The sequence below is a fragment of the Dasypus novemcinctus genome, chromosome 16, assembly GCF_030445035.2.
Source record: "Dasypus novemcinctus isolate mDasNov1 chromosome 16, mDasNov1.1.hap2, whole genome shotgun sequence".
Lineage (NCBI taxonomy): Eukaryota > Metazoa > Chordata > Mammalia > Cingulata > Dasypodidae > Dasypus > Dasypus novemcinctus.
Genome location: NC_080688.1, coordinates 41,957,304 through 41,973,299, shown reverse-complemented (window position 1 = coordinate 41,973,299; position 15,996 = coordinate 41,957,304). Strand labels below are relative to the sequence as shown.

The window sequence follows — 15,996 nt, the reverse complement described above, 5'->3', positions numbered from 1 at the left end:
TCCAAATTTCTTCAGAACTTGGATTCTATACTGTGAATTAAAGAAATGAAAGCTACTTCTCTGCCAGCATTATTCCTGAGACTGCCCTCCTGTTGAAACCTGAATCCCCCCAAGTGGGGATTTTCCTGGATATAGACAGGGAGACATTTCCTTTTATGTGAGAGATGAATCCCAAATATTCATAATTTCCAAGATTTCTGCTTCTGAGTCACTGTATCCTTTAATATAAAAAATTTTTCAAAAGTACGAAGCTCCTTTGTATCTGTCTTGTGAAAAATTCAAGCATTGCAAGTCTGCCAGAATAACCTGGGGACCGCAAACAAAATTGTTCTGAAAATATGAATATATGTGAAAATAAAATATTAAGATTTTTAAAAAATGGATAAAATGAGTGACTCTTCTGATATGTAAAATATACCTAAAAGTTATTAGAAAATAAAGGAAAGGCAATAGAGAATTCTGATACTTGCCCCTCTTCTTGTTTATCACCCAAGACAAATGTTGAAGGCAGATGATCACAAACTCCAGTGCTTAAAGGGATCAGACAAGAGAAGGTAAACTTATGCCCTGTGTTTAAAGTGGACTGCTACTGTTTGGTTCCAGTGGATTGTTGCCACTGGAGCAACAATAAGAAGTGATTCCACTTCTAATTGATTCCAGATCTAATTGATTCCAGATCTAATTGAATAAGAAGTGATTCCAGATCTAATTTTTCCAAAAAAGTAGAAATTGCAAAGAAAGTGGAATATTTGTAATTAACTTTGGCAACATTGTGTGAGTCAAAGAGAGTGCTTTTGGTAGGCCACCATTTTGTAACTTGAGCTTGTGTGGAAGATACATGTTATAATACAAAATTTTTAAATGTATATTATATTTTGAAAAAAATGCCTGTAAGAAAGAAATGGTATGACTTCTTTACTGTATCCTCTGACGGGCCAAGAAAAGATTTGTAATGAATAGGCTTAGGTTTCTTTGTGAGTCACATAGCAAATAAATTTACAACTATTTCCAAGGAAGTGATTTTTTGGATCTTAGATGTGAACTTAATTCTGAAGTAAGGTTCTGAACCCAAATGCCCACACTCCAAAGTAACAAGCAGAAACAAGGAAGATCCACTGCCCAGCAGATATAAGCACTCAGGGGCTGACATTACTAATAACAATGGTATGTGAAGTCAGTGACTGAGTAAAGTTATCAAGTTATTCTTATAATAAAATAATTGTTTTAATGAAGTATTTGAAATAATTTTAAACATCCGATTAATAAGATTATACACAAATATGGAAGTATGCAGCACTTTACAAAAAATAAAGCTAAGCATTTAAATATACAAAAACAACTTTGAGTATATATCTCTGCTCAAAATACTCTTAACATATACATAATTTATAGCATTTTACCTAACAACTTGCTGAAACAAAAACATGGCCAAAAGAGTCCCAGTGGGAAGAACAGGATAAAGAATAACATATTTGAGGGTTTTTCCTGGATTCTTTATTTAAGAAGTACAGCTTTTCACTGTTTGTAAACTTTCTTTGAGGATTTAATCATTCTTTATGTATGTGTTTCTACCTATAGCTATATTTTTCATCTGCCACATTCTACACAGGTGGAATTAAAAACAAAAAACAGAGGATTTGTTTTGCAAAAATCAGCTTCCTCTTCAGATAAATATATGTAACATATTTGTCATAGTATATTTAGAGCTAAGATCCCCAAAGTGAGAGGGTGATGTTAACTTTTAAGTACAGAATCCAAAATGAGTCCTATTGTCAAAATTTTCTAATCACTAATTAGAATTTTTAAAATGCACCAAGATGTTTAAAACTTAGGGTAACTAAGATTTTGTAAGAGAGGGAACAATAAAAGCTCCAACTTACAAAAACTATCCTTTTGGGGATTTAAAACAATATAAAACAAAAAATAACATCTTACTTTTGAAATGCTGCCATTTGAAAATATGTGATACATTTTCCTTTTGGATTGGGCTGTGATTTTTTTTTTCCACTTCAACCAAACACATATCAGTTGCGTTCGAGTTCCAATTCCACCCCTGGCCCCCATGCACCCTCCTTGGACATATGCAGCACATTTCCTATTCTATGATTCCATTTTCATTTTTACATTACCAGTTTGAACTCAATGCCTCACTATTCTTTGCAATACTACCCACCAATTCCATTTTTCAACAAGGTATTCAGCAACTTCAATATTAAGTTTTTCCTGATAAGGATGCCCTCTCACTTGGTATCAAAAGCAGTATGTGGTTATGTGAACCACAGAATAGCAACCTTACGCACAAACTATCCCCATTTGTCTCTGTTTTGACAGAACTGGGACTCAGCCAACCAAAGCCAGCACAGGCCCTGCCCCATGGCTTCCCACCTTCAGCTACAGAAAGTGACTGTCAAAGTTAGCTAAGGAAATTCTGATGCTAACTGAGAAAAAACAGTATTTTGAGACAAGATCAGTATAGAATTAAATACATTTTTCTTGATAAGTACTATAGTGACCTTTCCTTTCTTTTTGCTATATCCCAATGCAGGCTGTATTAGGGAAAGACATTTCACCTGTTAAAAAGAGTTTGGCAAAAAAAGCAGGTAGCTACAGACAGGGCCTTAAATTACTGTAATTAAATGCAGAGTTAGGCCTATGCCTACTTCTGCATAAGCTTTATCTTATAACCGGTTTTCAGAAGACAATACTGAATTATAGTCATTAAGAAATCTATGGGATAGATAGGTAAGATTTAATAAAAGTTTATAACTGTAAACAGTGGTCTTCCATTTTGGTGATTACTTTCCAAAAATTGAAATTTCAGGAGTGCAATGATGCTTTTTGTATCTTCTTTGGCAGTAAATAGCAAGGCTCTGAAGAGAATGTGGAGTGGTCACTTCAATAGGGCATGATACAGAGCTCGAGAATATTTCATCTCCCTTTCCTGTTCCATACAGAATATCAAGTCCCTGAGGCAGACTCTTGTGATTCTTGGACGAAGCAACTGTTTGGTGGCTGTCAGACTGGATGTCCCAGAAGCAAGAAGGTTGTCTTTTAAGCCCTAAATAGAATAAAGGGAGAAACAGTTTAAAATATGGACTATCTAATAAAGCAAAAATCTGTCAATTCTAGTATTGAAGAGCCCGCTATTGTCTGGTTACTGGGCTAGGTGCTGGAGATGACATAATGTTGAAGACCCAACCTTATCCTCTAGCAGGCCTTTCTTGGGGTAAGCAAACTGCCACCATACCTAGTACATGACCACATTCATTTATTCATTCTCTCTCACCTGGACCATGGCAATATTATCTTAACTGATTTCTGCATTTCCAGGTTCTATTTCACTCCAATCTTTCCCACACATTGTGGGGTAGACTTTCTTTCTTTAAAAGCCTTATACAAAACTTTGGGAATTATGAATGTTCATTATTTTGATGGTGGTGATGATTGCACAGGCATACACACATGTAAAAAACCTATCAAATCTTCAATGGCTTCATAGTAGCTACCTGAGAATGTATGTCCTGAGAACTAAATTAATCACTTTTCACACATTATCTCTTTTCTTTCACATAACACTGCAGTCAAGTTATATGGGTGCTGTCCCCATTTATCAAATGAGGAAAACGAGCTCAGACAGGTAAAGCAATCTGTTCATGGCCACTTAGCAAAGTTAAGTTAGAACTAAATTTCTAATTTGATCTAAAGAGAGTGGCCTTAATCACTGTAATATTACCAAATCAGGTATAAACCTCATAACCCTGGCTTCCTTCCAGCCTTACTTCCTATTACTCCTTTACAAAGCATCTTAAATTTAGCCTCACTGTTCCTCTGCCAATAGGTGATGTGCGAAGAAGCATTCTAGGCCAATCCCTCATCCTAAGACCAATTTCCTCTACCAGCTCTACCACCACGACCACCACAGAATTTTCATTGCGGCAATTACCTTACATTGTATTACAGTAATGAGTATATGACCTCACTGCCACATCCCCACTAGAACACAGGTTTTTTTGGGAAAGGGGCTATCATTTCTATCAGTACACAACACAAAATAGATTATCAGTAATATTTTTTGGTTTGAATGTATTGGTTCAATAATGAACAACCAGAGAGGATTGTGGAAGGATAGTGGAATAGGAGGCTCCAGGAATCAGTCTCTCTAACCAAAACAACTATTGAACTGGTTGTTTTGGAACTAGTCTAAATTAACTATTTTGAAAATCTGAAGTGTAGTGGAACACTGTGTAGCATCCAGGTAAAAAGTGGAGGAAAAGACTAGTAAAGTACAGTAAATACATCCCAGCACATGGCAGGCAGCAGTGGGGACTACTATTTGGGCTCCTGGTACAGCTTGCTGGTGCCACGGTGGGTTATAAGGATCTTGTCCTCCAAAATCCAGGTCTGTGTGGTCTGATTTCTGATCATTGTATTTGATCAGCTACTTCTGATCCTTGGAGCCAGCTCTGAGAGCAATTACTATTCCAACTTTCCTCAGGCAAAAGTGGCAGAGGAGTCTTAAAGAAGCAATACCTATTTCCCCCCTCTTTTCTTTTTCCATTCCCCATTCTGGAGCAAAACTAGTTTGAAAAAGTCACAATGACAGCTCCAGCTCTCAATACAGCAACCACCACCACCAGCACAAACACCAAGCAATCCCAGAGGATTTCCAGAATTCTAACAACACAATACTCAGAATGTCCAGTTCTTAACACAAAATTACAAAACATACAAAGAAACAGGAAAGTACAGCCCACTCACAGGAAAAAAAATTTTTTTTTCTAGAAACCATCCCTGAGGAAGCTCATGGACTGGAACTGTTAGTCAAGGCTTTAAATCAACTGCCTTAAATATGTTCAATGAGCTAAAGGAATACAAATATATAAATTAAAGGAAATTAGGAAAATGTTGTCTGAACAAAATAAAAAGATGGAAATTATAAAAAAGGTACCAAATAGAAATTTTGGTGCTGCAAGGTACAGTATTTGAAATGAAAAAAAAAAACAAAAAACAAAAAACAAAACTCATTAGATCCAACAACAGGTATGAACAGGCAGAAGAAAGGATCAGTGAAATTGAAGACAATTGAAATAATCCAGTGTGAGAAGCAGAAAGAAAAAATAAGGAAGAAAAAGGAACAGAGTCTGAGGGACTTGTCGGACACCGTCAAGCATACCAGAATACACATCATTGGAGCCCCAGAAGGATAAGAGAGAGAGACACAGAAAAGGGTAGAAAAAGGATTTGAAGAAATAATGGTCGACCCCCACCCCAAATCTAATGAAAGAGATATATCTATATCTATATCTATATCTATATCTATAGATATATATATATCTTTCATCCAGGAAGCTCAACAACCTCCAAGCAGGACAGACACTAAGAGATCTGTACCAAGACACATTATAGCAAAATTGTCAAAATCCAGAGACAAAGAGGGGAGCTGGAAGAGATTTGTCACATACAAGGGATCCCAGATAATATTAACTATGGATTTCCCATCAGAAACTATTATGGACAGAAGACAGGTAGAATGGCATATTAAAAGTTCTTAAAGAAATTTCCTGCCAGCCAAGAACTGTATATCTGGCAAAATTATATTTCAAAAATAAAGGAGAAATTAGTACACTTAGAGATATTCAAAAGCTGAAAGAGTTCATTACCAGAAGACATGTCCTGAAAAAAAAAGAAAAGGCTAAAGGGAGTCCTTCAGGCTGAAATAAAAGGATACTAGCCAGTAACTTGAAGCCATAAGAAAACAAAATAAAGAACAATGGTAAAGATAACTACCTAGGTAAATATAAAATCCTATATTATTTTACTTTTGATTTGTAACCATTTTCCCCTCAAAATGACTTCACAGGTAAATGAATAAAATAACATGAATCTAATGTTAATGGGCATGTAATGTATATAAAGATACAATCCGAGTCAATAACAATTATAAAGGGTGAGAGACAGAAATACATATGAGAAGAGAGTTTGTACTACTGAAACTAGGTTGGTACTAGTCAAACTAAGTTGTTATCAGTTCAAGACTGTATATCCATAATATATAAAGAACTCTACAACTTAACAATAAAAAGATAAAAACCCAACTTATAACTGGACCAAGCCTGGGAAGTGGATGTGGCTCAAGGAGCTGGGTGCCCGCCTACCACATGGGAGGTCCTGGGTTCTGTTTCTGGTACCTCCTAAAGAAGATGCGCAAGATGGCAAGAGAGCAAGCTGATGCGATGGGCTGGTGCATTGACCTGACAAAACTAGAAAGTATAGCGAGATGACACAATGAAGAGACATGGTGAGGAAACACATGAGAGACACAACAAACAATGAGCCAAGGTGATTGGGTGCCTCCCTCCCACATGGGAGGTCTGGGGTTCAGTTCCCAGTGCCTCCTAAAAAAGATGATGAACAGAGAACAGACAGCGAGTGCAAACAATGGGGAGCAGGGGGAAATTTTTAAAAAATGGACCAAGGATTTGAATATATATTTCTTCAAAGAAGACATTCAAATATCCAGTAAGCACATTAGAAAAAACACAATGTCATTAGCCATTAAAGAAACTCAAATTAAAACTACAATGATATACCACTTCATATCCACTAGGACAGTTATTAATAAAAAAAGAAAGTAAGTGTTGGCAAGTATGTGGAGAAACAGGAACTGTTGTACATTGTTCCTGGGAATGTAAAATGATGCAGCCTGTGGACCCCAAAGAATTAAAAGCAATGACTCAAACAGATATTTGTACACCAATGTTTATCACAATATTATTCTCAATAGCCAAAAGGCAGACAAAACCTAAGTGTCCATCATACAGATGAATATTAAACAAAATGTCATATATCCAAACAATGGAATAGTATTCAGCCATAAAAAAGGGGGGATGGTACATGCTATAATGTGGATGATCTTAAAGCAAAGCCAAACACACAAAAGGAAAAATATTGTATGATTTCTCTTACATGAAACACTTAGAACAAGCAAATTTATAGAGCCAGAAAGCAGAATAGTGGTTACTAGGTGTGTAGGGAGGGAAGAATGAGTTCTTAAGAGTTTTCTATTTCTCAGTTTCAATATGTCTACATACTACTGTTTAAAAAATAAAATTAAAAAGAAAAATAACTCTGAAAGAATAATTTCATAAATTATAAATGTTGTAAGTGAAACCCTTTTATACTCTAATTCTTTTTTTTAAAAAAACATACTTTGTTTCAAAAACAAAAACATCTTGATGGGAAATACTTTAAGGTCTCTAAAACATTATGGTCAAAAAACACTGTCAATTCCATACATGTTCACAGAATGACTGGGGACACAATCTATGTGACGGTCAAATAAAATTTCCTTAATAGAAGTTACCCAGTTTTTGATATGATACCACAATCATATTACTATACTCACACTAGGTTAAGCTTGTTCACAAGTATCCATGGAGCAAATTTTGAAATGTCCACATTTTAGAAGAGAAAAACAAGATTAGTCTTGGCTGCACAATTGCCTAGCTACTTGTCTTGGAGCCTGTCTACGGTATAGAGCCAGTCTCTTAACAATTCTGCAGAGTTCTTGGTAATGAATGTTATTTGTACAAGTGTTCGGCCTCTGTAACGTCAGCTAAGCCTGGCAGTCAAGCACTACTAGCACTCTTTCCTGCTAGCTTTGCTACCTGGAGTATAACTCAGATGTGAGCTTAACTATTGTGAATTATTGCCATCAAATTTATTTTCATACAATTTTTGCAGAATGGACCCAACCAACTCAGCTTTGGAAGAAAGTTAGTAATGCTTGTCATTGCAAGTGAGTGGCAATTTTGTTGTGTATCTATTATCTATTTAAAACTACAATTTGTTTAACAAGAGATACTTTCTTTAGCTATAAATCAGATAAATTATGCTAAAGCTGAATCTGTTTATGTTCATAAATGTTTCTTACTAAGAGTTTGCCTGAAATTAGTGTTTTATATAAATTTTTAAATTAAATGGCTAGATGGATATACCATATCTCAGCAATTCCACTGAAATACCCAAAAATATATATGTTCATCAAAAGTCATGTACAAGAATATTACAGCACTCCAATTCATAATAGTCCTAAAATGGAAACAATCTAAATGACCACCAAAAGGAGGATAAATTGTGGTATATTCATGCAATGGAATACTATACAACAATAACTAATTGCAAACATGGGTAAATATCACAAAGAAAATGTTAAATGAAAGGATACAAAGAAGCACATACTGTCTGATTCCGTCTCTATAAAGTTCAAAAGCAGGCAAAGTTAATGAAAGCAGGATAGTGATTTCCCTTGGGGGAGAGGAATAGGGACAAGAAGGGGATTGGAGAGGTTTTTTGGGTTTCTGGTGATATTCTCTTTCTTGATCTGAATACTGCCTACATGGGTGTGTTCATAACATGAAAACTCAGGAATCTTATCATTTGTGTACTTTTCTGCATCTATACTATAATAAAAAATAAATTGCTCTAAATCTTATCTGGGTAGGAAATTAGAAGGGGAGAATAAGAGAAAAAAAAGAGGAAAGAAAATAAGGCAAATTTGTTAAACAGAAAAAATAAAGAGACCTAATCATCTGGGGAAGGGACAAAGGGGTCACAGATCAAGTCTGTCATGTGACAAGCCTGAAGGATCCAAGGGAAAGAGTCATACTACAGCTGCCTGCACAGGGTTGAAAACGAGGTCATTCTAACAGGATGCAGTAGAAGGCCCGAGGCAATGTTATAAATGAAACGATCCCCAAGGGACATTTAGTAACCCGACAGAAATGTCTTTCATAATTCACAACTTTACAGAGGTGATAGCATTTTCTTCCCCAAACACTGATTTGAATTTAGAAAGTCAATCTTTCTTGAACCTTGAAATCTAAGGGTATTAGTTAGCTAAAGGGGTGCTGATATAAAATAACAGAAATTGGTTGGTTTGTATAAAGGGTGTTTATTTGTGGTAGAAGCTTACAGATACCAGGTCATAAAGCATAAGTTACTTCCCTCACCAAAGTCTATTTGGAGCAAGATGGCTGCCAGTGTCTGTGAGGGTTCAGGCTTCCTGGGTTCCTACGTTCCTGGGGCTTGCTTTTCTTGGGTTCAAGATTCCTCTCTTCCCGGGGCTGGCTTCTCCTTGCTCTGTGAGCTTACTTCCCAGGGCTCCAGCTTAAGTCTTCAGCATCAAACTCCAACATCAAAACTCCATCAGAAAAAACGCTCCTACTCTGTCCTTTGTCATGCCTTTTATCTGTGAGTCCCCACCCACCAAGGGGCAGGGAGTCAAGGCCCTACTGACACAATTCCTTAATCAAGTAAACCTCTGAATCCAGTACAGTCTCATATGCCCAGAGGAAAAGACCAGTTTACAAACATAATCCAATATTTCTTTTTGGGATTCATCAATAATAGCAAACTGCTACACTAAGTACGTAGCATTTTTATTTCTATGCTTATGATTTGAACAAGTCCACAATTCTGATTCATCAGTTTCACCATGATCTGGCAAGTATAATCAGTTGCTTACCTGTCAGTTATACGTGGTAAAGAGGATATAAGGTACATGGATTATTTATAGCCAGAAAAAAACAAACCTGCCTTTTCACCATCAGTTCAATTTTTCTCTGCCCCACCAGTTGCTTTCCTCAATTTGACTAGGACTGCCTTCTAGTCACACTACATGGTCAGTGCCAAAGAACACTAATGTAGCTGAGAGCTCAGAATTTTTAAGAAGACAAAAAAGGATCCTGGGACAATGTATTATTTATTTTTGAAACAGAGGGTTTTCCTACTGGTTTTTCTATGTGAGGATATTCTTTAATCTATGTTCTTCGCCTGGTTGAAAAGAGGGTAAATTAAATGGAAAACGAAATCCAACGAATATGAAAGAAATAATTCACTTACCATGTGTACAACAGATGTTCTAGGAAACCTAATCAAACTGAAATAATAACATACTCTAAAACTGCCAGATCAATTAAGGTAGCCCATATTAACTTGTTAAATTGTAGCACTAAACAATGTTTCTTATTTTTATAATGAAACTTTTCAGGAACTCTCCTGCTTTAATAAGAAAAAAACAAGAATATTCAGTATGAATTCAGAGAAATAATACCATGTTAAGAATGACACTGTGTGATTAAAAGGAACCAACCTTCTAAATTTTTATCCGCTCAACTTAATAGAGCGGGCATTGTAAAGTAAAACCTATAAAAGCTCTTCTACCTCTTTTTCCACATTTCCTTGTGAATTAGATTTCTGCAATATAGGTTAGAAGCAGAAACAACCTTATGAACCCAGTGGCTTTATGAATTGTGCCGAGATTCTCAGTGACTTCATATAGATCTCTGTTTCTAAGAGCCACCATCCAAAGTGATTTAGCTTCATGCTAGTCCATACCCTGTTTCAATTCAAAAGTTAAAGGGTACTGGGCACCTGCAATAAGCAAGGAACTGTGCTAGGCAGTAAGATATACATAAGAATCAAACAGTAGTGAACAATGGTTGTCTTGTCCAATACCAAACTGAGGCAAATTACTTAATTTGTCTGTGCCTCAATTTCCTAATAGGCAAAATAGGAATTGTAATAGTAATTCTCTCATTGGGTTGGTTTGAGGATTCAATGAGAATAGGGCCTGACTTATAGTATGGCCTCTCAACGGTGTGGCCCTTATTATCATAATTAATTCATTAGTCAGTTAGGAGGCATTGAAGACTTTTAAACGGAAAAAATGTGCTCCTATTTTCAGATCTTTCTTTCTATTTAATACTTAAAACTAATTAAACTTTCTTGCCCATGTCCTATTCTGTCAAGTTCTTGCTGATTGGCTAACAAAGAAATGATTTGTGCTGGCACACTTACCTTGTTCCTTCCAGTGAAGTTTTCGAATTTTAATGGAGCCTTGAATGCCTATAGCTAAAAGGAAGACTAAATGGCTATCTTAGACATGTAGCAGGCAGATGAAGGCTATATGCCAGGACAGGATAAATATAACTAAGTTTTTCTTAGTTCCCTTAAATCAAGTAGTGGAAGAGGTTGTTGCTTTACAGTACTACCTAAGCTTATAAATACTATTTCTAGAAGCTAAAGTCAACCAGAATCATAAAATTAAGAAAGTACAAATGTGTCCCTGAATTTTAATAGTTAACCAAGCACAAAAACTGGGACATTTTAAATAAAGAGAAGAGCTGAGAGGCAAAGTTTTACTACATTCCTCAGACTCTTGGACCAGATTTTATACTAAGTTCTAACCCCATACGATATGACAGCTCTTAAGGGATGAGTCAAGTCTTTTAAACTTGAAGGAGTAAACAAGGACTAGACATGTAGAACATGAGGTAGAATGAAGATCTGGCTCCAGAACAAAAATCAAAGTTTTCTAAGTCATGGAAGCAAGGATTAAATAAAAGTCCTGGATGCCTTACCCAGTATAACAAAAACATTGAAAATCTCTATTCAAAAGACCTAAGTTTCTGGGCCTTAAGGGAAGCATAGACCAAAAAAATATTGGGCTTTGAGACTGAACGCCCTCTGCTGGTCAAGAAGCAAAATCTGAAATAAGAGATCGCACGTTTTCACCTTCGATTTATTCCTTTTGAGTTATTTCACAACATTGCATGTTAACTTCTGTCCTAGCATTTTGAGAGAAGTCACAACACTGTAGTGTTTCAATAGTCTTCTACAGAAGTAATGTGTTTACATAGACGAATATGACATTGGAATCACGGGTTTTGAATTCTAATTCTAGTTCTGCAATTATGAGAGCTATAGAGAAACCATTGACAAGCTTTTGTTTAGTTTTTCTGTGACAGGAAGATCGTATTATCTTCTTTGTGACTGATTATTGTAAAACACTTTGAAAATATAAATGCTTAATTAATGATCCCAAAACTAAAGCTCAAAGTATCATAACTTTTCTACTCTAAAAATGATGCACAATGGAGGAAAACTCTTTGAGGTAGAAGAAGAAGACAAGCAGATATTTGATCATGAATATTTGATCACTTCTTGTTTTTTTTTTTTCTAAAGATTTATTTTTTATTTATTTCTCTCCCCTTCCCACCCCTCACCTCCCAGTTGTCTGCTCTCTGTGCCCATTCACTGTGTATTCTGTGACTGCTTCTATCCTTATGAGTGGCACTGGGAATCTGAGTTTCTTTTTCTTTTTTTTTAAGATTTATTTATTTTATTTCTTCCCCCCCACGCCCCCCTACTGCCCCAGTTGTCTGTTCTCTGTATCTATTTGCTGCGTGTTCTTCTTTATCTGCTTCTGTTGTTGTCAGCAGTATGGGAATCTGTGTTTCTTTTTCTCGTGTCATCTTGTTGTGTCAGCTCTCCGTGTGTGCGGCGTCATTCCTGGGCAGGCTGCATTTCCTTTTGTGCTGGGCAGCTCTCCTTACAGGGTGTACTCCTTGCACATGGGGCTCCCCTGCATGGGGACACCGCTGTGTGGCACGGCATTCCTTGCACGCATCAGCACTGCGCATGGGCCAGCTCCACACGGGTCAAGGAGGCCTGGGGTTTGAACCGTGGACCTCCCATGTGGTAGGTGGACGCTCTAACCACTGGGCCAAGTCTGCTTTCCACTTCTTGTTTTATATATACTTTTACAAAATTTAAAGATTACATTTCTAGGGGTATTTAACAAATAAAACAGGCTCTATCACTATGCTGGTATAACTGTGACAAGAAAATTAATCCTTCCATCATTGTATGATCCCTAAATTCTCTCCTTTTCAAACTTTCAGAAGATCTTGGCAGATCCTGGAAGAGTTAACGGAAAGGAAAGAGCCAAGAGATGAAGACGGCTGGGCCACTGGGGCATAGGCACATATATGTTAACATATTTAAACTTACTATTGTAAATACCATTATGTTAATAATCTTATTATTTCTCTCTGAAAAGTACAGAAAAATATTTTTTCATTATGCTACAAGTCAATGTCTTTGTGAAATGTTACTTTAAAAACCTGTGAAGGGAAACAAGGCTAGGAAAGGGACTGTGTTTTACATAAAATTTTCTACAGGATAGTAGACAATGGTTATATAATAACACATTATGGGCTTTGAGGTGCATAATTCAAGATCCTGCTACCATTCTTAGTGCTAAGCCAAATAAATATGGAAGGAAAATTTAAAGGTAAAGCCAGCTGATAGACTTTATTATCCTATACATTATCCAGTCCTAGTCCTCTAACAACTTACCTCACTTATCCACCAAGCAGTGGCCACCAGATGAGATCTCTTCAAAAGGCTATTTTCTGCCACCTTCTCCAAACACTGAGAAAGTGCTTCAACCCACAAGTAATGCAACACAGTCAACTCTGAAAAGGAGAAATGTGCTTGCTTCCTACACCCAAGTTGAAAAGACCATCTTAGGACTTTGCTATTTATAACTTTGGTTATTTTCTTTAATCTTCCCCTGAGACACTTATAAAGTCCTCTGAAAACTCAAGTAAATTACTTCTGGTGATCACTTTCATCTATTATTTTATTAAAACATCTTCAAAAAACTAAGCTAAAGATTTTTCTTTCAGAACAGTTCTAATTTTATCCTTGAAAATTGTGAATGTAAAAAAATATTATCAATCAATAAGGGTCACTGCACTTTGCAACTAAAGGTGAAATTATTAAGATATTTAAATACTTAAATGTATGGGCAGCTTTGTTTAAAACTCTAGTAATTCTATAGTTGGTGAGTTGCATACAGGCTGATAGAATATGATACTCAAAAGAAATACGGATTTCCAGGAAAAATGAAAGAGCACTGGAAATGGTAAACGGGGATATATATTAAAAACTTTTTTATATTTTTAAGTTAGTTAAAAGATCATATGGGGACGCGGATGTGGTTCAAGCAGTTGGGCACCCACCTACCACATGGGAGGTCCCAGGTTTGGTTACCGGTGCCTCCTAAGGATGATCAGCAAGACAACAAGCTGACGCAACATGATGATGCAACAAAGGAGACACAATGAGGAAACATAACAAAAGACACAACTAGCAGGGAATGGATGTGGCTCAAGTGTTTGGGCATGTCACTCCCACATTGGAGGTCCCAGGTTCGGTTCCCCGTGCCTCCTAAAAAGAAGATGAACACACAAAGTGAGCACAAAATGAACATACACAGAGAACAGAAAGTGAGCAGAAAACAACAATGGGGGTTGGGGAGAAATAAATAAAATCTCTAAAAAAAAAAAAAAGACATATGGCCAAGTAATAATAACATACGATGGAGGTTATAACATATGTAGAGGTAAAACAGATAGCAACAACAGATAGGAACTCAAAAGATGACAGGAAAGGAGAAATAGAAAACAGAGAAGACAAACAGAAATGAGAGCAAAATGGCAGACTTAAATTCATAAGGAATATTGGTCTATAGCTTTCTTGTGATATCACTGTCTGGGTAAGGTATCAGGGTAATACTGCACTGACAGAATAAGTAATGAAAAACCCATGTCTAATATCAAACTAAATGACTGAAAGCTTTTCCCCTAAGACCAAGAACAAGAGAATGTCTGCTTTCACCATTTCTATTCAACTTGTAATTTTAGTTTTAGCCAGGGCTATGTGACAAGAAAATAGAAGGGAAAAAAAAAGGCATCCAGATTTGAAAGGAAATAAAACTACCTCTACTTGGAGATGATATCATCTGCCCCCTATCCCCAGATTGCTCCCTCATCTGTTTGTTCATTGTCTGCTCATTGTTTTTTGCTTGGCTGTTTGCTTTTTCTATAGGAGGCACTGGGAGCCAAACCCAGTATCTCCCATGTGGGAGGTGGGTGCTCAACTGCCTGAGCCACATCTGCATATCTGCTCCTATTCGTTTTTGTTTTTGCTCTTTGCTTGTTGTCTTGTTCCTTGCTTTTTCTCATTGGCTGTTTGTTGTTTTTGCTCGATGTCTGTTAGCTGTCTGCGGTTGTTTGTCTTCTTTAGGAGGCACTGGAAACTGAACCCATAACCCATGTGAGAGGTGGGTGCCCAACTGCTTGAGCCACATCCACTCCCCTAAATGATATAATCTTGTACGTAGAAAATCCAAAGGAGTTCACACAAAAAGCTATTTGAGCTAATAAATGAATTCAGTGAGATGTAGGATACAAGATCAATATACAAAGATAATTTGTATTTCTTATACCACTAGCAATGAGTAATCCAAAAGTGATATTAAGATGACCATTCCATTTACAATAGCATCAAAATGAATAAAATATTTAGGAATTAATTTCACAAAAAAAGTGTTAAGACTTATACAGTGAAAATTATAAAACTTTCTTGTCAGAAATTAAAGACCAAATAGAAAGATATATTAACATGGTTAAGGTGGCAATACAATAAAGACATGGGTCTCTTTTCTCCTTCAGAAAAATAGAGAGAGGACAGGCTGAAACAGCCCAGAAAAAGAGCTTCTAAGGTTAGGACACCAGGTGAAGACTGGATACCACCCAGAGGAGAGAGGGACAAAGGAGGGGAATCTATGACAGAACTGTAAGTTGAAACCAGCAGCTGCTGCTGCCAGCACCATTCCCCACACTAAAGACACTTTAGAATGTTCAGGCCTTTGGGCCTGCCACTGCAGACAAAGGGGCCTCAAGGGATCTACTACCCCAGGAAAGGGGAGAGAGAGGGACACAGCCTAAGGCTGACTCAGGCTTTGACTCACAAATCTGGTCTGCTGTGTCCCAGAAGCCCTTCCAGGTGGCCACTGTTTGCCTTGGAGTGGGCAAGGGGCTAAAGATATACAATACTCCCAATCTCCTCCTCTACTAACAGGGGCTGATAGTCTAGGACACAGAGGACAATGGAATTATTTCCTACCTGGGAAAAGGGAGGGGGCTGCCAGGAAGGCTGGAGAACTATCTCAGAGAAAGTTTGAATTACAAGGCTCACAGTCTCCAGACAGGAAGCTCTATCACATTGATCGGGTCTGTATTGCAACAAATACACTCTCACCAGACATTGAACTGAGAACTGTCAAAGGGCACCATCTGCTGG

General features: G+C 36.9%; 1 protein-coding gene across 3 annotated transcripts in view; it reads right to left on the bottom strand.

The window, feature by feature from the left end:
- Positions 1 to 1,205: 1,205 nt before the first annotated feature.
- Positions 1,206 to 15,996, bottom strand: part of TAF4B (TATA-box binding protein associated factor 4b) — a 173,604-nt gene continuing 158,813 nt past the window's right edge. For all 3 annotated transcript variants that reach the window (XR_011645958.1, XM_004465145.4, XM_004465146.4), the window contains one exon: positions 1,206 to 3,058. Coding sequence is in view for 2 of the 3 variants with exons in the window: in XM_004465145.4 (XP_004465202.1) it covers positions 2,891 to 3,058 (168 nt within the window). In the remaining variant the exon portion in view is untranslated. The remainder of the gene's footprint in view (positions 3,059 to 15,996) is intronic.